The sequence below is a fragment of the Melospiza georgiana genome, chromosome 1, assembly GCF_028018845.1.
Source record: "Melospiza georgiana isolate bMelGeo1 chromosome 1, bMelGeo1.pri, whole genome shotgun sequence".
Lineage (NCBI taxonomy): Eukaryota > Metazoa > Chordata > Aves > Passeriformes > Passerellidae > Melospiza > Melospiza georgiana.
The window spans coordinates 50529476-50550851 of record NC_080430.1 but is presented as its reverse complement, the minus strand read 5'-3'; the positions used below and the strand labels follow the sequence as shown (position 1 = coordinate 50550851).

General features: G+C 37.6%; 1 protein-coding gene across 1 annotated transcript in view; it reads left to right on the top strand.

Annotated features, from left to right (window-relative positions):
* The window catches only part of CNTNAP2 (contactin associated protein 2), a 1020353-nt gene that overhangs the window by 810546 nt on the left and 188431 nt on the right, over window positions 1-21376 (top strand). Inside the window, exon 14 of the mRNA XM_058040331.1 lies at window positions 16627-16783. Coding sequence (XP_057896314.1) covers window positions 16627-16783 — 157 coding nt within the window. The remainder of the gene's footprint in view (window positions 1-16626; window positions 16784-21376) is intronic.

The following is a 21376-nucleotide window of genomic DNA, read 5'->3' as shown; positions in this document are numbered from 1 at the left end:
CCATTTCTGACTAATTAAAGTGGCAGTGTTCATTTTGAGATCGTGTCTACAACAAAAGTAAATGCTATATCGAAAGAATAGGGCAAAGACTGAATTTCCTTATTTCCTGTTACAGGGTTCTGAGAAAATACTGCATCACAACATCCTGAGCATTTCTTTAAAAACTATGAACTCAGCAAACCAAAATATTGCATTACAGTATTCTATTAGATAACTATTGTTTGGTATCTTGCCTGATAAAATTGCTATACCATTGCATCTTCCTAGAAAGGTGTTGCCTTAAATAGTTATCTCATTTTTTTTTATTATGTTGTCAGTCAAAAACAGACCTGAGGTTTGATTATATTTTTTTCTCTTAGATCATTTATTTTTGCAGTAATCAATGACACTGTCTGGATCAAGGAATGGAGTTTTGGAAACTTGGCAAAGAGTCATTTTGTAGCTGTTTCACAGTCATTAATATCAGGTCTGTGCAGTACTGGATGAGCCAGAAATGTATATTTAATCTAGTTCAGGCAGGTGAACATCACTGAATCTCATTTGAATTTTTTGAAGATGATGTTAATACAGTTACCAGCTTCATGCACTCAGGCTGGATTGATGTCACCTGCAGAAGAACAGATGCCAGGTTGTGCCTCAGCTGGAACAGAGCTGGAGTTGCATAGACAGGCAATACTGGATGTGGGATGAAGCCTTCTAGACTGAGTTAATCCATCATTGTCCTTGGACAATTTAGGATGGCGTCCTGGTTTCAGCTGGAACAGAGTTCTTTTTCCTAGTAGCTGGTGCAGTGCTCCGGTTTGGCTTTAGTCTGAGAATAATGTTGATCACTCAGTTACTGCTAGTTACTGCTTGTCCCATGGACTTCTCCATTTCCAGGCTCTGTCAGGGAGGCTGTGCACAAAAAGCTGTGTGGAAGAAAGCCCAGGACAGCTGACTCAAACTGGCCAAAGGGTATTCCATACCCTAGAGTATGAGTCATGCTCAGTGTATAAACTGGGGGAGTAGGCTGGGAGATGCCAATTGCTACCTGGGGACAGGCTGAGTGCTGGTGAGTGGATGATGAGCAATTGTACTGTACATCACTCATTTCTTTTGGGGTTTTTTCCTCCCTTTTTATTACATTATTGCTATTATTTTTGTTGGTTTTGTTATTGTTTCCATTATTGAACTGTTGTTATCTCAGCTCATAGGTTTAAGTTCTGTTTTCCATTCTCCTCCCATCCCACTGCAGGTGGGGTGTGTGTGAGAAAGCAGCTGTGTGGTACCCAGTTAACAGCTGTGGTCAAACCACAGAAACAGACAGAGTGAGTTCTCGCTGTGAGTACCTTTGCCATCATCCATTTGCATTATTTCTGCTCTGGTACTAGGAGTCATAAAGCTATTCTTACTGTATGATAGACCTGAGCAGTTTGAAATGGATTATATAAAAATGACAAATACAAATATTCTTGATGAGTTTGGTTCCCAGCTCATTCAAAGTTATTGACATTTCATACCTCATCACAGGATAGCACAGAGATAAGAGTGTATTCTGTTCCATACACACTTCCAACTATCTTAAGAAGAGCACGTGGTTCACAACTGGAGAAACACTGACCTAGACTACTGGAGCAATGGGTTATTGGGAATAAGTGAAAAATTCTGCATTATAATGCAAAACTAGTTTTTGCTGTTTCACTCCATGCCCATCCTTCAGTCTGTTTTCCTTTCTGAAATAAATATGTCCAGTCTGAAGCCAGGATTTCCCTGGTAGTAGTTTGTTCAGATCATCCATCAATAAAACAGACTCACAGCTGCCAGTTCTGTTAGGTCAGATTGTACAATACCTCTATTTTTCCAGAGACTGACAGAGTTTAAGATTTGAAGAGGAGGCAGCAGCTGGTCATTGCTGATAAGACTCAGTGAACACAGTAAGTCATAAATAAAATATACATTTGATACAGAATGTGCAATCAATTTTATAAGTTACTCATTAACAGGTCCACAGCTTGCAGAGCCTGCTGGATCTCACCCAGTAAGTCCACACTGTACAGCTGGGTTTAGTGCTTCTTTGTGGGCATCAGAATGGTAGTTTTTTCCAGTTTCTCACTAAAGGTTTGTCACTATCTACAAAGTAGCAGTATGTTGTGCACAGCTGGTCCAAAATTCTAAAACTTCTCCCAAATTGCATCTTTGTTCTGGAATGGGATAGGATATAGATTAACTATAGTGTAAACAGCAATTCTATGCATACAATTGCAAGTGTCTCTAATTCAGAGATCATTCTGTATGTTCCTCAAGGGCTTTTAAAAACAATTTTAGGGGTCTCTTCTCACACTTTTAGTGTAGATGGAGAATTAAAAGCTAGATGCAACTACATCTATCTGAGTTCATATTAATGGAAACACTTCAAAACCTTGATAACTTTTGTCACACAGCAAACTTGGTCAAGTCATTCACTTGTAGGAAAAAGATATTGGAAAAAGGCACTTTATATAACAGATACCTTGTAATCTAACCTGATTTATAGGCTTAGTTCTTCCAAATAGAACATGCCAATAGTCACAAGAGAAGTAAAATGAAAGAAAATATTACTTGTGAAAATGTAGGACTCTTCAAACACAAATTAATCTGTCAGATCAACTGTATCTGAAACCAAAACAAGGGAAATCTCATACCAGGCTCTCTTGCCTGGAAACCATCAGTCTTTTGGTCTATAAGGTGAGCAGAAAAGTGTCTGAACAGCCAGCCTCAGAGTGTCACAGCCAGTGGTTCAGAGTCCACCTGCTGTTCCTCAGGGACTAGCATTAAAGCTAATGCTAACTAATGTTTATGTCAAAAATGTTGGGACAGGATGAACTCTCAGCTACTTCACAGGTAATACCAGAGTGGTCAAGAGGCCATGCTGTCACTCAGAGGAAGATTTATATGTTCTACAAGTGGTCTGGCAGGATACTTATGCAGTTTAACAACCCAGGTTTGGACTCCAAACTGGAGGCAGTCCAAAGGTAGGGCCATGAAAATGGTTTGGAGAGTGGAGAGGATAATATACAAGTAGAAGCAGAGAAAGTTGGGCTTGTTCAGGTTGGAGAAGGGAATGCTAAGGAGGGGTCTAAATTCTGTCTTCTGTTGCTTAAGGGGTGGTTTTATAGAAGTTAGGGACAGATTTCTCTCCAAGATAGGCAGTGAAAAAAAGGTACAAGAGAGGAAATTCCAGCTGATCTAAAGGGAAAAAAATTACTGTGAGAGTAGTGATCCACAGCAGCAAGCTGCCCAGAAAGGTTGTGAAATTCCAGACTCTGGAAATTTTTCAGGTCTAGCTTTGATTCAAGCTTGAAATTAACACTACTTTGAGCAGAGGTTTGGACTAAATGATTTCTGGATGTCCCTTCCATTTTACATTACTCAGGTTTTTGAGACTAATGCAGGAAGCCAATTTTGACCAGGAATTGAAGGGTAGATGAAACCATAGCAGGCTGAGGAGAGAGTTTTGTGCCATGTGTTGCCATGTGTTGCTGAAGCATCACTGGACAATGATCAAATTATGACAGTGAAATATGAGAAAAAAGGGAGCCTCTCAGAGTCAGAACTTATGAAAAGTGGCACAGCATGAAAATAGCAACCCTAAGCTCCACTGTCAAAATTAAACAAGAATCCAGTGCTGTTTGCAGAGAAATGATGGGGTATCTATCTTATTAATTATGTAGCAAGTACAATTGGAAAATTCATCATGATCACTAAAGGTTCCAAGCAGTTTTCAAGGGTAGCAAACAACTTTTTTTTTATTTGAAAATATTATAAGGCCAGAAGGGATTGTTACAATTATTAATTCTGACCTCGAATTTAAAGCATGCATGGCATTTTCTCTTTACATGGAGCATATGTTTTAGAAAAGATATTATTTTTCACTATACAAATTTTTAGTTGTAAAGAATCTAACATAACTCACAGCAAATTGTGCCAAAGGCTAATGAACTTAACTTTATTTCTAGCTTAAAAATGCCTCACTTCATCTTCTACTGGTGGGTTATTTCATGCTTTGCCTGTTACGGTGAGAAATTTCATAACAGCTCCTGCGACTTCTGCTTTCTCTCTAGGTGTTTAGAGAGTATAACCAAGTTTTTTATCATTTTACTTCAGGATTTTTAAACTTGTATACCAAACATCACTCCTATAGCTGGCAGTGTGTTGTGGAGCCCGTTCACTGAGGGAGAGACTATCCCAGTGTGATAACTGGGATTCAGCAGGACAGCCCTCTTGCAAAATGCTTGTGACTCACAAGTGAAGAAGGGCTCCTTATGATAAAAGTTCCAGGCCCTTAAAAATGATCAGTTTAAACCAGCTTTTTCAGTCCATTATTTTGAATCTTCCTCCACATTTTCTTTACGGCAAGAAAGGGTGTGCATGCTGTTTCACTGACACTCTGTTGTGTTTTAGGAATGGTATTCCCCAATTCTGTGTTCCCACTGAAACTCTACACCAGGGCAACACTCATTCACTTTCCTCCTTGCCCTCCCTCAGAAGCAGGCTGGGGAGGAGAACTGGAGGTAAAAAAGGTAAAGACCACACATTGAGATAACAATTTCCTGCAAAGAGCAATGAGGTAAGAAAATAAGCCATAACAACTACAGTATCAATAACAAAATGTGCAAGAGAGGCAAACAATTCACACTAGATTATTTGGAACTGGCAATACCCAATTGCTTCCTCCAGCTTGGAACCAGCATTACTCCACTGTTCCTTGTGCCACACTTACTCAGATGGAAGGGACCCTGTGAATGCAGGGGAGAGTGGGTTGGAGACAAAGACAGCCACTGACCCAATGCCCATGTAGCAATAGCAAGAGTTTATTCTTTGAACCCCTCTTTATAAAGGGGTTTGAAAAAAAACTGGTCTGGGTAGCTCATTGGACTGATCTTTGATACCATCCAACTCCCAAACCAGTGAAATGTCTGCAGCTTAGGATGGAACATAATTGCTTGAGCTTCATGTCTTTCACCCCAGTGGCCAGTTTACAGAACCAGCTGGGTTTCTTATCTGTAGCTGAATTAATTGCCCAGTACAAGCCAGCTTGCACAATAACAGGACCCTTCCCCAACAGCCCCAGCAATGACCTGGGCGGGTGTAGAACAACCTCCATGTCCCTGCCATGCTCTTCCTTTTGCTCCTGCAAAAATCAACCCTGTCCTGACCAGAACCAGGACACTCATGTAACAGGCTAAAATTGTTTAAAATTGTAAATTGTGTAAATTGTGTAAATTGTTTCTGTATCATGTGCATTAAGGATTCTCATTAGTATCGCTATTTGAAGAGGGTATTTCCGTATCAAGTCATGGTCAGAGACAACTTCCAGGTTCACTAAGTCCACAGTGACAAGGCAGGTTCAAGGTCAGAAGGTCAGGCCAGAAGGCCATTTGGCCTAGGTCCAAATTGGAGAGGTCCAAGGCTGCGATGCCTGCAGTGGTGCACATGTGGGAACACTCTGAAAAGTTCTCCAGGAAAGGGAAGGGCTCCCAGTGAGGTGTTCTGGCAGAGTTTCTGGGAGGAAGCCTCTGCTGAAGCATCATCCAGCTTTTTTTGGAGAAGCTTCAGAGTCAGCTGAGGCTTTTAAAAGACCTCTCTGAGCAAGCTGGCCTTGAAGGCAGGGAGGTACACTCCTGGTTCTCACAAAAGAAAACTGCATGCTAGAGCAAAAGGAGTGCAAAGAATTGACCACAGGAAATAACACTGGTGTTGTTATCTTCATCAATATGTCATTTTCCCTCTAGACCGTGGAGCTTAAACTCTGTCACACAAAGCAGGTGAAATCATTCATCATGTCAGTGCAGTAGTGTAGGATTTTCAAGTCAAGTTTTTCAGAAGCAAGTGAAATTGGAGCTCTGCTTCTACTGTTAATAGTGCAACTGGAACTCCATACACTGTGCCAGTGTAATTCTTCTGCCCTGTGAGTATATAATGGTAGTTAAGAGATGTCATTTCAACTCATAGAATAAGATATTATCATAATATCTTATTAAGTCTTCAGTAAAGTACGTCATTAGCCAATTTCAATTTTCCCATGGAGAAATGTGAAACCCACGTGTGAGAATTAATATGCTTGAATGGACTGATGAAACAAGCTTCAGCAAGTAAAAAGACTGCCCTGAGTGCAGACTGAAGGAGGTGGTATCTTGACAATGTGAAACACATCACCTAACATTTCCGTTAGGTTCCGTTTTTGCAGTCTCAATCAATACGTGTGTCTGTTTTCCAGAAATCAATAGAGACACAGTTCTTTACAGTAGCCATGAGACCCAACCTGACCTGGAAGAGAAATTGTCTAAATAGCGAAGCACAAGCCCATTAACAAGGCTGACAAATGATCAGCTTAAAAAGGGTTCTGAATATTTTAATTTACGATTCCAGCATTGGATGCAAAGAGAGTTTTCTCCAGAGTAAGCTATAGATCACACAACACATATTTGAATTCAGTTACTCCACTCCTCTGCTTGTTACCTTTCACACTGAAATAATTTCTGTGCACCAACATCATCATCATCAATGTCTCATAAAATTTCTAAAATCTGTGTGTATTAAGTATAACCTTTAAAAAGTTATTCATACATCTGTATGAATTCTAATAAGAGGATATAATAGTCTGCAATAATTTACAGGTTGATCTTAAACAGCAAAAGCATTTTGAAATGGAATCGTTTGGACTGTAGAAACATGAAAATGCCTTCTGAGAGGGTTTCTTTGGGAATGATATTCTTTACTGTGTTTCCATTTCTGTCTCAAATGCCCTTAGCAGATGGCTTGGGTTTGGACCTCCAGCTTTAATCTTTATTGGTCCCAGAATGATGCTTTTTGCATAGTATAGCTTCCTTTATTTCAATTTGGATATGCTTGATAGTCAATGAGCCTCAATGTTGAGGCTCATTGTGTCATTTTTTCCTCATTTGAAATCTGTATCTATTTTGTGAAACACAGTGCATTGCAAGTTTCAGTAATACCAGTTTGGATCATGATTAGTTCCAAAGGATGGGATACCCTTCAGACTTGGCAGTTTGGGAATGATGTTGCTATCATGAAAGCAGATTAATATTGGTATTCATATGTTAGTGTTAGTTCTGGGTTCAAAACTGTCCATGCGCACTATGTAATTTGAAAAAAAAAAACACAAATTTTCTTAGGCTGAAATATCAGTGTTATTTTCAAGAATTCATGGCTTTCAATACAGCAGTGGAGGAACAATGAAACAGAAGAAGTAAAGCTAAATATTCTGAGGTTCCTCAAGGGTCAGTGGGGACAGAAAATCAACAGCAGCAGCTGCAGCAGTCTCATCAACAAAAGAAAACCCTTGTGCTTCCCAAAACCAATTTCCAACAGTGTTAAAGTCCACATTCTGTATGAAGTGCCAGATATTAAGTTCACATGGATGAAGAGAAGCCTGAAGTCCTTCTGTCTCTTATAATGGCTTTTTTCTTTCAATTTAAGCTACTGCTTGGGGGCAAGGAGCAGTATTTCAAAAGGATAAATACTTGCAAGAGGCATGGTACCTCCAAGGAAAGACCATTTGGAGAAAAATCTTGCATCAGTTCTGCTCATGTTGATTGTAGTTTAATTTACCTTGGGATCTTGTTAGTTTTACTTCATTTGTTAGTAAAATGATGGCATTGGCTCTTAGGGAGTTGTCATATTTAGTTTCATGTCAGCTGTTATTGCTGCAAATCAGATAAAATGGAGCAGCAGGATATTCTGGGCTGGATGATGTAGGTGCACATAAGAATGTTACCCGTTTTCTTCTCTGTAAAGGTTAAAGGCACTCCTATGTGGGTGTGTGAAGTAAGATCCCAAGAATTATTTAGCTATTTTAAGCCTTTTTAAGGAATGTTGTGATTGTCTTCATTACATATTAACAGCAAGGAAATTAATCTAAAAATAAGATCATGAATACAATTCAGTGATATCACTATCGCTGACATAACATTTTACAGAACTTAATTTTTCTTTTGCCCTGTTGCCACGTAATGCATAGAACGCCACCTTACATGATCCTCTCTTTGCTCTCAGTCTGATCAAATCATCTCAGTTTGATTTTACACTAAATCGTACTACTTACATCGGTAGCCATTTTTGTGCTAATAATCACAATTTCTGAAGTCTTTCAATGTGACTCTGCCATAAAATGAGGCTGTGGCTACATAAAACTTCAGAAGACATCCCCTCATTGTTGAAATATCATTGTTCAGTTCCTGGGCTTTTTATGTCCTTTTTAAGAAGCTAAATAAACCAGGGGTTTTAGCTGTATTAACCTGCAGAATTTCAATGCTAATGGGTGCATGTATGTGTGTACGCTGCTTACCCATCCATCAGGCTTAGGCAGAGCTAAGTTTATCAACTGACCACAGAAAGACACAGCAAAATCACAGAATCCTCTCACTTATTGTTAGTATGTTCTTCACAAGACCATGACATGGACATGTGCATTCTGTCACCACCTGGCTGGGCAGACCCCAGGGTGAGCTCTGAGTTTGTTGTGGGACTTTCCCAGATTTGCTGTTGCTGGCACCTGTTCTACCTCAGGTAGTCCTAGCAGTGAAAAGTCTATTCTTTCAGAAAACATAGTAAAAAATATAATTGACTGGTTTTTATTGAGTATTTATGTCGGTAAGTGTTCTTTTTATTCCACAAATGACAGTTTTTTTAAAGTACTTGCTTTTCCCCTTAGCACTACCTCAAGCTAAGACATTCATTTTTAGGCCTTAAATGATCCAGTGAATTTACAGTACACAATTAATTGCAACAGTAGCAAGTTTGGCACGCCATGCTGTTAAGGATAGCAGGGACTGTAGTGATTTTATAATGAATTCACTCTAAATCTCAGCAAATAGTAGCGTACTAGGACATCTGACAGCTACTTTCCCCAGCTAAATCTCACCACTGAGACTCCATTCCAAGAAAAATAACAAGTCAGGCTTGGTTAGTAGTGCTGCAGCTTGGAATATGAGTTTTGACAAGGGAAAAAATCATTTGTACTGTACTAGCTTTTCATGAGCTGGGGCAAGGAGTAAATCTCTCCAATGGCAAAATAAAGCTTTTTCACAAGATGCTATTGAACACCAATATGACAATTCTGCCTCCTGATCTTTCTTATAGGTTGCTAATTCTGAAAGAAAAGTCATCTTTGCCTACATATTTGCGGATTCAGGCACTGACATTTTAGGAGTTATACTAGAACAAAAAGACAGACTCAATAAAAAGGAGTTCCCCTATAGCCTTGCTGAAGAGATGCTTTCATTAAATATCTATTTCTAGGAAAAGATATTGTATTTGCTCCTTTATATTTTGAGATTGATATATACATGTATGAAAGAAGTTCTCTGAAAAATTAACAGGCAAATATCCAGGCACATGAGAATACTTTGATGAACTGAAGAACACAATGGCAATGGCCATCAGCCTGAGGCATGGTCATCATTAAGGCAGTAATTTTGTTCCTTAAGCACTTGAATAGGTTTCCTTTTCTGTCTTTACTGGACTTAGATGAGAAAATTTGGTCTTTCCTCAGTTTGGCCACTTTGTATGCACCAAAACATAATTGAGGCCTAAGTACAGTGAAGACTGATTGCAGGGGTCTTCTCTTCCAGGATAAGTGGGGAAGCCAGCGTTCCTGGTGGGACATCTGAACACTTGATTTTAGTTTCTGATACTGAAGGTCATGAAAGCTATTCTTGTTTAGGGTTTAGGGAAGCTCTTTTAGTTACAGGGTTATGGAGATGGTTATCTTTACCTTCACTTTGAAATACACTACTTTATGGCCATGGAGGAAAAGGAGACAGCAATTAACTCTTAACGTGCTCTTAAGAAAACAGTAAATAGAATGTGTTGTATTAACATCTACTGAAATTTTGTGCACTTTTCACAAGTATTTTCCAATATTTATTTTAATTTTCTATTAAAATCTTAAGGATATTTCCCTTTCATAGATTACCTTTGAGGTATGGCATGATTCTGAGTATCTTACAAAGGAAAAAAAGCCAGACACTTTTTTCTACGGACTGTTGCATTAAAATGCTTTGGCCATGAATTCAGACATCACATCGACTCTTAAATTAGCAAGCAAGGCATGTTTCAGAGTTCTCTTTCTGGGCTGCCATTAAATCTTATCTTTTCAGGCAGTTTAAACAGTCTTTGCAAATAAATAGTACTGTCAAATAGAGCAACCACTTTAGTGAGCTTATAAAGAAAACAAGTGTTTGAGGCTAGTATTAGTAAAGAGAAAAAAAATCATTTACTACCAGCACTGTGAAAAAAGAAGTAAGTCAGATGTGAAAATGAAAATTATCATAAATTACAAATTAAAAGTTTCATTAAATGTGCAAGTAGCTATAAATTAGGTGTTTCCTAGTTTTCTGAAGTGGCCAAGGGTACTTTTAGTTTCTTTTCCTACTGTTGGTAGGTTTTTGAATGTCTGGTTTTTTTCTCCCCCGAGTTTCCAGTGTGCTCAAATGTCTCATTCATGTTGCCGTGAGGGTCTGACTAATCTCAAGTCTTAGTCATTAGAATGGTGACCACTGATGCAAAATCTATTCACAAATAGTAAGCACTCTTTATATTTTTCCCAATTGGTTGCAAAAAAAAAATATTTATCAGTTAACAAAATGACAGTAGCAGCATAAGAATTGACTTCACTTACAATTCTTATATTAAATTCATGTGTGTATGTTTCAGAGCACATTAGTTAGCAAGAAGTGTTACTGGAAGAAATGGCAAATCAGTAAAATATTAATTAAAAAAATAAGCTCACTATAACCACATATGCAAGAACTCTCTTTTTCTTTTAGAAGGTTCACTCAAAGTCAGTTTCTACACTATAGTGTCATTGAAATGGAAGTGTGACCTGCCAGACTCTTCCCTGAATTCTGTTTTCTCAGTTTGAAATAATTCAGCCCTCTGGGTGATCACTGAAGCTGACAGAACCTGCTCATAATCCGCCTGAGTTGTGAGCAGGAGCAGAATCTCTCACAGTTTAGGTTCTCCAGTTGTCAGCATCCATTCTTGCCATGGAACTCCTCAGCTGTGGGTTTTCAGTCCAGGTGGGCACTTCCCAAGACATGAGACAGGGGCAGCAAACCTGCAAAGTGTCTACTCAGCTTCATGTTGATCCTAAACAAGCACGTGGTAATAAAGATGAAGAAAAATCAAACCAGCACAAAATAAACCAGGCCAGCAAAGGCTACCCAGCTTTGACACCATTGATTTTAAGAATCCCAGACTGGAACATGTGGAGGTGTTTGATGTGTGAGTGACATTAAACTACTTTTGATTATTTTTTCAAAATACTAACTCTTCAAAAGCTCAGATAAATGGCTCACAGTGTTCATTAAGAAGACTTGACCTGAGTGGAATAGATGCTGCTGACGGTGTGAAGAAAAAAGCTGGCAATAAGAAGCAAGGTGAAAGCTATGACATGCACAACCATATTAGCATGCTGAACTTTTCAAACAGTGACAAAATTATTCTTTCAGTGTCTGTGCCTTCACTGCAATAGCAGATAGAATTCCTGCACAGGTGTTAATGAACCATGACCTTAAATCCAGTTGACCTTGTGTGAGGCTAAATGTACTGGGTGTTGTAGTGTACCTGAATGCAAAATGCATGTTTAAAGAACTATTTTATTCAAAAATAGAAGAATTATACCCACCTTTCCACATGTGCAAATTGAATTTTATTATTTTTTAAGTATTGTCTTTAATTTCATCATCATATATTACCCCTGGGAAATAGCTTACATTTCTACCTGTAATTAATTCAGGTGTCTAAAGTTTCAATATGATTTTGAAAAATGTCTTTGGGCCTATTCTGCCAATAACAATGACTGGGTAATTCATTCAAGCTGTTCCATTAAAAAATATGTAAAAGACTGAACAAAAGAATATTTTCTGAAAATAATAACAATCATACAAGTACTGTATGATTGTTGTTGACATTCCTTAGTATTTAATGGGGATCTGTAACACTAATGGGAACTGGAAAGGACCCATTAATTCAAAGCTATCCAGTCCTGTAAATGAACAACTAATTTCTCTCAGGGAATAGCTAAATGTAGTTACTAAAGTTAAACTGGGTCCTCAATAAGTAATTTTCACTGGTCTTGTTTTTCAGAGGTTCTGAGCCATTGACTTCCATTTCAAAGAATTCCTAACCTTTCTTTTTAACCATTTTCTTTGGTTTTAAGGACCCTATAGAGGTCAGGGAAATTTCCAGAGCAAATGGAAGAGCTTCTCCAGGTATTTTACAAATAAATACAGTCATCAGCATTCCAAGGGCTGTATTTTGAATGGAGTCTTCTGAAAGCAGAGTGCCATGGAGCATCAGTCCACTTAATTTAGTTCCCTGACTTCTCTTAGTATTGCTGCTTCAGTTGCTAGTACTGAAACTTAGAAATAAGATCCCTAAAATGTTCAAGTATCAGAATTTTAATTCATCAGTTGCATTTTAAAATAATAAAACCAATTATTTATATTAAATGCTTGGTAGAATATAAAGTGTACTTTCAAAAGTTATACATTTTGAGACTGTTCAGCTATATTCGAAATAAATATATTATTGACTATTAAGAGTTCTGTTCATACTACATTAGCTTTTGTTGGGTATGGTTTTATATTAAATGAAATGGTTTTCACAAAGATACATTTATGAGATGAAAAAGGAATCACTTCTTTATGACACTGTGAGAATACAAAAAAGTGATCTGTGAAAATACAGAAAAGTATCCTTAATCTTTACTTTTTCTTGAATATTCTGTACAGATGAACTTGATAGAAAACATCAATGGCCAGATTCTTTATATACTTTGATCTAATAACTGCAAATTTGGCCTAATATTGCACAGGGATTTAAATAGGAACCATATTTGGAAACAATTTTAACCAAAGTCCAGCACTGCAATGGCACTGCGACCACTGTTCAGTGTATTACACATAAATGTTAAAGGCTCATGTCCGTGTCTGTGTGTCTGTGTGTGTCTGTGTGACAGAGAGATTGAAATCACTACAAATATGATTTGAGTCTGATGTTATAGCCATGCTCATATTTCTGCATGCCCCAATAAAATCATATTGGCCGTTTTGTCCTTAGAAGACTGTTCTTTCTGTGAGCATACAGATCTCTTAAAAATTGGATATCTTTAGCATTTCCTTGGTATCCACACCTTACTCTGATAATATAATTATTTTTCTTCTAAGTCACTGAGCACACAAAACCTTGCAAGGGGCTTCAAGAACAGATATGGAAAGGCATCCTGGTCATAACTCAGCATGCACAAACTTCAACACTTCCCACAGCATCCCTCAAGGGAGAGCTGGTTTGTACCCAGAAAGCATCTGCATCAAGGCTTTATTCTTGGCAGGTAGAGAGTCTCTTTCCTCCTCCATCTTCTCATTATGCTATTTGTCCACAAAATCCTGGGGCGGGGGGGATGAATGACACTCAGTCAATGACAACTAAAAAGCTTCCCATGACTCAAAATTTATATGTAAGATAAGAAAAGGTAGTTTAAAAAAACAGAAATATCTTCTTGTATTACTTCTCTTTGCAATACATTCGAAACTACTTTTGGTCCTTAAACTGAATTTATATACTCTTAATTCCATAAGACCAAAACTGTTGATAGTTTAGCAAAATAAAATTTTTTTGTAAAATAGTCTGATACTTAAAATTACATCCATTAATGATCACTCTTCACACTGGACTGCAATGCTCCTTCTACTTGGGTTAGCCTTTTCCAAAACTTTCCAAAGCAAAAAAAAAAAAAAAAAAAAAAAAAAAGCAAAGGTCTCCTGAGCAGAAGGATATATCCTCCTCCCTTATAGCATTTCTTTTCTAATTTTTTTTAATCTCTCCTTTTGCAGGGTTTTACTCTTTGTTATGCTCAGTCATAGAGGTGTCTGCAATATAACTGCATAGCATTCCCAGTTTGAAGCTTGTGAACTTTAGACAAAATGCTGCTCACTCTTTTCTTGGCTGGCACAAAGCAGGAAGACTGAGAAGGGCTGTTCTCATTTGACTTGACTGATGCAGAACAGATGGGATGTAACTGTGTCTCCACACCTTTTGTTAACCAGAGACTCTAAAGGAGCTCCAGAGCCTCTTGTATGGCCACTGTGGTGCAGAATGCTCTGGTGTGACACTCCTCTCATTCCTGTGCCTGGGGTTTGTCCCACTGCATGGATGTCACCCAATGAGAGCTGTCTACCAAGATCTCCTCTGTTACAAGCCTTAGCACAACATGCCAGGCAATGGGAGTCTTGGGTGGTCTTCACAAGGCAGTGCTGGGATTATTGGTTGTGGGCATGTCTAGCAGAATATGTGCTGCATGCAAAACTCTCAAAATCATATATTACCTTCTTGACCTTTCTGGAAATTTTTAACATGTACATTTGTTTCTTTCTAAGTTTGTGTTCCTAAGCCTGAGGGTAGGTCTTTTCTTCAGAATGAAGAAGCATGGGACTTATATGAAAACATACTAAACACACTAATAGCAATAGATGTGAAAAACAGCTCTGTGTACGCTAGAATACATTCATGGTTTAAAACTGTACATCAGTTGTCATTTAAATGAGTTGAAACATGCCCCATTTGTGTCTGTCATAGTGGTCCATGACAGCCATCACTGTAGTCTGCTTTAATCATTCTACCTGTTTCTCAATTTTTGATATGCTTTTTGACAATTCTAAGTAATTTTTTTTTCTCATAGTGCTTTAATTAGCAGAATTACTTCCCATTAAATTGCTTCCTGACTGAATCATGCAATCCTTCACTTGACAGAAAGGATGTAAACAAAGAGAATTTTGAGCAACAGTCAAAACAGCAGCATTGGCGCCATAGCATAGAAGCTAACTTCAAAGATGAGATTAAAAAACCCTGTAAAATAGGCATTTCAGATATCATTAATTCTCTATTTGGATCCTGTATTAATAAAAGCAATTCTGTCATTCTCTGTGGAAAGCTAACATTTACCCTTAAATGCTTTTTAAATAATCTTTTGTAATGCAGGCTTACCTACTCTCAGAATTGCTAGATTGCATTGCAGGTTGGGAATGCTGCTGCAGCATTCACGTGGCACATTCTTCTAGCTTGCAGCACTTAATTCTGTGATAATTGAATCACAGAAGGTAAAATGACCAATTCAGAGTCTAGAATACAGTCACACTATTGCCACCATTGCATTACCACTAGAGCTGAATGGCCATACAGTGCAGCACAGCAACATCTAATAAAAACCTTCAGCTGGCACAAATTCCTCACATTACTGTATTACTGTTATCTTATATGATGTTAACAATTCAAATACATTGAAAAAAGTGTTTTCAGAGAGCTGAGCATTTTCAAGGTTTGGTACTCATTAAACGTGTGTAGATATTTGGTTGTTCTCTTCACCTTCGGAATTTAATTTTCTTGAGAGTTTGGTGTGAATTACTTTCAACTTCTGTCTGGAATAAATAGCTTTATGGTCTACATGATCAAATCTAATTGTGAAATGACTATTTTTAAGGATTGTGCCTGTAGTTTCAGGGGAATGTGTGAGATGTGCAAACTAAAATTTATGGAAGTAGCATATATATTATGTAGGATTTTACTGGCAAAATTCATTAACCAGTGAATTCTATAGATTCATTTTATTTAATTTAAAATTGCCAGCAGCTGGAGGGAAAAGAGTCATTTAAAAAAAAACATGTTTATAGCTGAGCTCAATCATTATTTTTCAATGTCAAAAAGCACTACATAAATTAATACTGATTAAGTTATTAATTTTTGTTTTAAGTTTGTATTTGAGTGTCGTGCTGAACCAGAGAAATAAAAAATAATTTTCCAGTAAAAACATTTTTTCAAATCAGAAATTAGAGGGGAGGGGGTTTGTTTATTTATTTATTTACACATAATGTCTTAGTTAGTTCAAAAATATTAGAAATAACCTCAGAGCAATATTTGAAAATATCCAGTTGCAGATCCAATGTGATTATGGTCACAATGTGACCCAATATGTGATTACATCAAAGTTCAGAATACCTCTGCTAAAGTTTTACATTAAAAAATATATATACTTTTTTTTTAAAAAGGTTACAATGCTTTTGGAGTTTGATATCTCTTTATGCTTTGTTTAGCACCAGCTGGAGAGAGCATGATGAGCATGTTTGTTTTCCAGTGACAACAAAATAATTTTCCATTAAAAGTTGTTGTTTAGAAAATAAATAAATCAATAAATAAATAAATAATAAAAGAGAAAATAAACACATTTTCCTGTGCAGCGTTCAAGGTCAAATATTGAAATAATCCATCTGATAGCTTAATATGTGAGTTTGAAATGAATAAAAATAATTACGGAATCTGCCAACATATTATCATTATACAGAGTACAATTAAAAATTAATTTCTGTCATTATAAATTTTGTGAATACAGAAAAGAAAATGTGTCCTGTTTACCTGGCAAGGTCCTTTGAATACCTTTAGTAACAATGAATTATTTTGTTTGCCAGCAATGTGGGATGTCTCCGGTTATGTGTTGTTAGTATTTGCATATTAAACATCTGAGCTCAGTTAATGCATTATAGAGCTCTATCTCTTGGATGCATCATAACCTTGCATTTTCATTCCTTGCAGAAGGGAATCCATATACCTGGTGGGTTGGAAAAGCCAATGAGAAGCACTACTATTGGGGCGGATCAGGACCTGGCATTCAAAAATGTGCCTGTGGCATCGAACGCAACTGTACTGATCCCAAGTACTACTGCAACTGTGATGCTGATTATAAGCAATGGTGAGTGCTTTACAAGAGGGCAGGATGAGAATGACCAAATCTCCAAACTTTTGCAACTCTGCCATGAATTTGAATATATCATTTTTCTATATTTCCTTTCTTACCAAAGAAAAAAGGCAAAATTATTATATTTGTGATTCCTCCTGCAAAGTGTCGAGTCATGCCTGGATTTCCATTTTATTCATGGTGTCTGTGACAGTTAAATATAAGGACTATATTCCAGCCTATTGAGCTATAGAAAAGAAGGCTAAAATTGCAAAGGCAAGTCGTCATAGGAAAGACTAGCATTTTGGTTATCCATGCAACTTTGTCTCCATAAGATTCAGTTATAATGCAATACAGAATGAATTTTATCCCTGCAACTTCATGTTTTTTTCCCAGGATTTCTCCTCTTTAAAGTGTTGCTTCTGCAGCACTTGAATGTGAGTGATATGTACTGAAATTACTCATCTAGTTCCTCCAACTCTCATTATCTGTTTTTCATGAAGAAAAATATGTTAAGAACTAGACATGTATTATGGAATGAGCCTCTGTACTTCAGAGGAAGCTACCAGGCTTTGCATGAGATAACTTAATTAATTAAGGCAGAAAAAGAAATAAACTTGCATCTCTGATATTCCCCATAAACATGAACAGACTACATAAAGCTCATAATCATTTTGAGTGAGATCCTCTCTGTGGTTTACAACACTTTGTTTCTGAGCCTTAATCATTTGGGTCTCTTTTCTCATAACAGGCAGGATTATATTTTACATGGTATGCAATGTTCAGTGACATATTGAAACCATACTTTTATGAACATTTCTCCCATTAATAGCAACCTGTGGGTAATTGAATCAATACTGGCTCATAAACCATTTGAGGTTAATTGAGAAATTCTACAGCTATTAATGAATGTAGAGGTACAGAACTGTAGCGGTATGTCAGAGACTAAAAAAGAAAAAAACAAAGAGAGTAGGAAGAATCACAGAACCACAGAATCACAGAATAGCAGTGTGTGAAAGGGACCTCACAGTTCCTCTAGTTCAACACATCTGTTTAAGCAGGATTGCCTATAAACAGTTGCCCAGTACTTTGTCTGGACGGTTTTTTGATAAATTCAAGGATGAACTCCACAGGTTCCCTGTGCGCATTGTTTCAGGACTGGGCACCACTTGAAAGAGTCTGACTCCATCTTCTTTGCACCCTCCCATAAGTTACTTAGGGACATTGATGACATCCTTCTCAACCTTCTCCTCTCCAGGCTGAGCAGCCCCAGCTGCCCCAGTTTCTTTTCATAGGAGAGATTCCCCAGTCCTTCTGTCATCTTAGTGGTCCTTCATTGGGCTCCATCCAGCAATTCCATCTCTCTCTTGTACTGGGGCATCTGGACCCAACACTCCAAATGTGGCCTCACAGGTGCTGAGCAGAGGAGGAGGATGGCCTCCCTTGATGCAGGTCAGTGGCAGAAGTTTGCCTAATGTGCCCCAGGATGCCATTGGCTGCTTGGCCTCAAGTGCACATTGCTGGCTCATGCTCACCTTGGTGTCCAGCAGGTTCCTTAGAGTGTTTTCTGCCAAGCTACTTCCCAGTTGGGTGGCTCCCAGCATATACTGGTGCATGGGGTTGTTTCCCCCAGGTGCAGGGCTTTACATTCTTCAATGCTGAACTTCATGACATTTCTGTGAACCCACTTCTCCAGCTTTTAAAGATCCCTCTGCACAGCAGCAGAACCCTGTTTGATGTGATCTGCAAGAATGAAGTATGAAAAACACAAAAACAAGGTAATAAAGGAAACTTTCCAGGCCCTACAAAAATTGTAGATTAGGATGTGAGAAATCAAATATTGCCACAGACATTGCCACCCTAAGCTTTGACATTGTTAGGATAGTAATCTGTTGGCTATGATATGGGATAAACTACGCAACACCCGCAACACTACAGATAGAGAGGAGTCAGTTTTAGAGACAGGGTAATCACACATGCTGCCAAACTTCAGAAATATAATTATATGGAGAGAATGAAGAATATGAAGTCAGATGACTCCAACTCAATCATAGGCACTAAAGCAGTGTGGCAGGAGGGATGTAGGTTTGGTTCTGTGTCAAAATGGTAACGATAAAAGGAAGATATTGTGATAATAATTACAATAATGGTAGAATTTGAAGCACTTACAGTTTTCATTGCCTGAGGCACTGGATGCAAATCCATGAATAATAGGGCTCTGTACCATATGGTGACTGTTTTCCTTTACACCAAGGGAAATATATGGGGAAAATGGCACTGGATTTTGATCTGTTCTTGAAGATTCCCTAAGAGTCACAGATGATAATTTAATAAGCAGCATTCACTCAATAACCTTTCTGCAATGTCCGCACCCCATATATACATTGAGATTATGTGGATTCTACTAATAAAGAGATTCATATGGTTATAAGATTTAGATCTAAAATGAGCTAACTATCATTAAAGATTTACAACTGTTTACTCAGAACTTCATACAAGAATATTTTATTACATAAAATATTTCTTTAGATAAGTCTCAGAATTTTTTTCAGGACAACTACTATTCATTACAGGACTTTTTATGAAAAGTAATTAATTATACCACTGGATATTATATTTTAATCTGTGGTGTGTGTAAATCACAGGAAAACATGAAAGCTATATTATAGACTTTAAGGGCATTTTGTTCAAGATTCATTTTTTCAGTTTGGTTTTGTCAGAATCTAGTCTTTTCCATAGTCATATATTCTGGGTTTGGGAGTTATTTTGAGGAGTCCTAGTTAGGAGCTTTATCTAGCCATGTCCATCAACACCTACAAAGCAAGTGAGATCCAGAGGAAAGGAGAGCTTGATGACTTCAATCATCAAGGCAGGATTTGACCCAGGCCCCCTACACATCTGTGCCCAATTCTGGTGACAGCAAAACAGCTGCTGGTTTGGACAACAGAATATGCAAGAGTTTATGATGAGAAGACAACTCTCAGTTCATGTATTAACAAAGCAGCTTGCCACAGCTTGCCACCATAGCACACCAGCACAACTTATTTTAGAAGGATTTACAATCCCCTAAAAGAGAAGGGCTGAGTAAACGCCAAACTGTGGCTGAGAATTCAGGTGGGACTTTTGCAGTAATTGCATATCTTTTCCACCACTGGGAGCACTGCATTTGCATGTGGTATGCCCACAGTGATGTTCTGCACCTGCCCAGCCAGTGTTGGAAAAATTGTTTGGGGTTTTTTAGGTGGTTGCAGGGGTAATATCCTGAGGGGAGAAGGCAGTAGCCAGAGCAATAGCTATATTAGAAAAGGTAAGGAAGTAAAATAGGAAAAGAAGACTCTGTAGAAATTGTGAGAATCAAAGGTGAAGAAGAAAAAAGCAAGACTCAGGAAAGAGATTTTACAAGGAAATTGTGCCACTGAAGAATCGGTCAGGCTGAATCAGAATGATGTAGTGTAAGTAGAATATTGTCCACTGTTTTTATTTTAGAAGTTATAATTCATGTTAGAAATTAAGAAAGGAATTACAGCTTGATGAATGATTTCATAGCAAAGGCAGGAAAATGTTTCCCTGGAGATCTGGTTTCTAACCCTGCCTCTGGAACCACATTCCTGCATGGTGCTTCCTCAGTTTCATAAACCATTTCTTCACAGAAGAGTCATTAGTCTGATCCTAATTTTCTGGAAACCCAGTGTGGAGACCCAGAAGTCCACTTTGTGAAAATACCAAACATTAACAGCTGCAACCAGAATAAGGGATCACTCTCTGAATGCATCTAATGCAGTCATTCAAAGCAAAAAAAAAAACAAAACAAAACAAAAAAAAAAAAAAAAAAAAAAAAAAAAAAAAAAAAAACCCTCCTAACATGTAGACATCTCAAATGCAGCATCCAATCTGTAGAATGCAAATTATGCCAGCTACACCCTCATGGAAGTACTGCAAAGATAGGTAGATTTATGAAGCAATCATCTGCTGTTCTAATCAGCGCTATAAAAAATCCAACGAGAAAATGTGGTCTTTATAGAAAGATCTGAAATAACACATTAGACATAAAATGGTATCCACATATTGAAGCATAAGAGTAAATTTGGAGAGTAGGCAATGTTACACTAAATGAGTGTTGTCTGCATCCTATACTGAATAATGCTGAAGCCCTCCAGAATAAATAATAATTAGGGACCAGTTAAGGATTTCATCATGGTGATAGGAACAGGGGACTAATTAAAGCTCTTTAAGCAGCCTGAAATGCCTTTTTTAAAATGAAATTTTGTGTTTGGTTTTTCTTTTTTGTTGTTGTTTTTGGTTTTCTTTTAACCAAGTATGTAAGTAATTCTATATAAGTACAGAACCAGCTGTGTTAATTATGGACTCACTCACAATGTAAATTTTCCCAGGGATTAGTGTATACCATAGGCTTGGTAAACCTTATATCTGTATGGGTTTTCTATTAATGATTTTTTTTAATTTCACATCATATCTTGTCTATCTGAACAAAATAGTTGTGTAGAACTACTTAGCACATGCCTAATGTGTTGATTATCATGCCTGGACAGTAAGTAAGCCAAATGGTAAATATTGGCAGGGAATATGAGATATGAAATTCAGATTTAT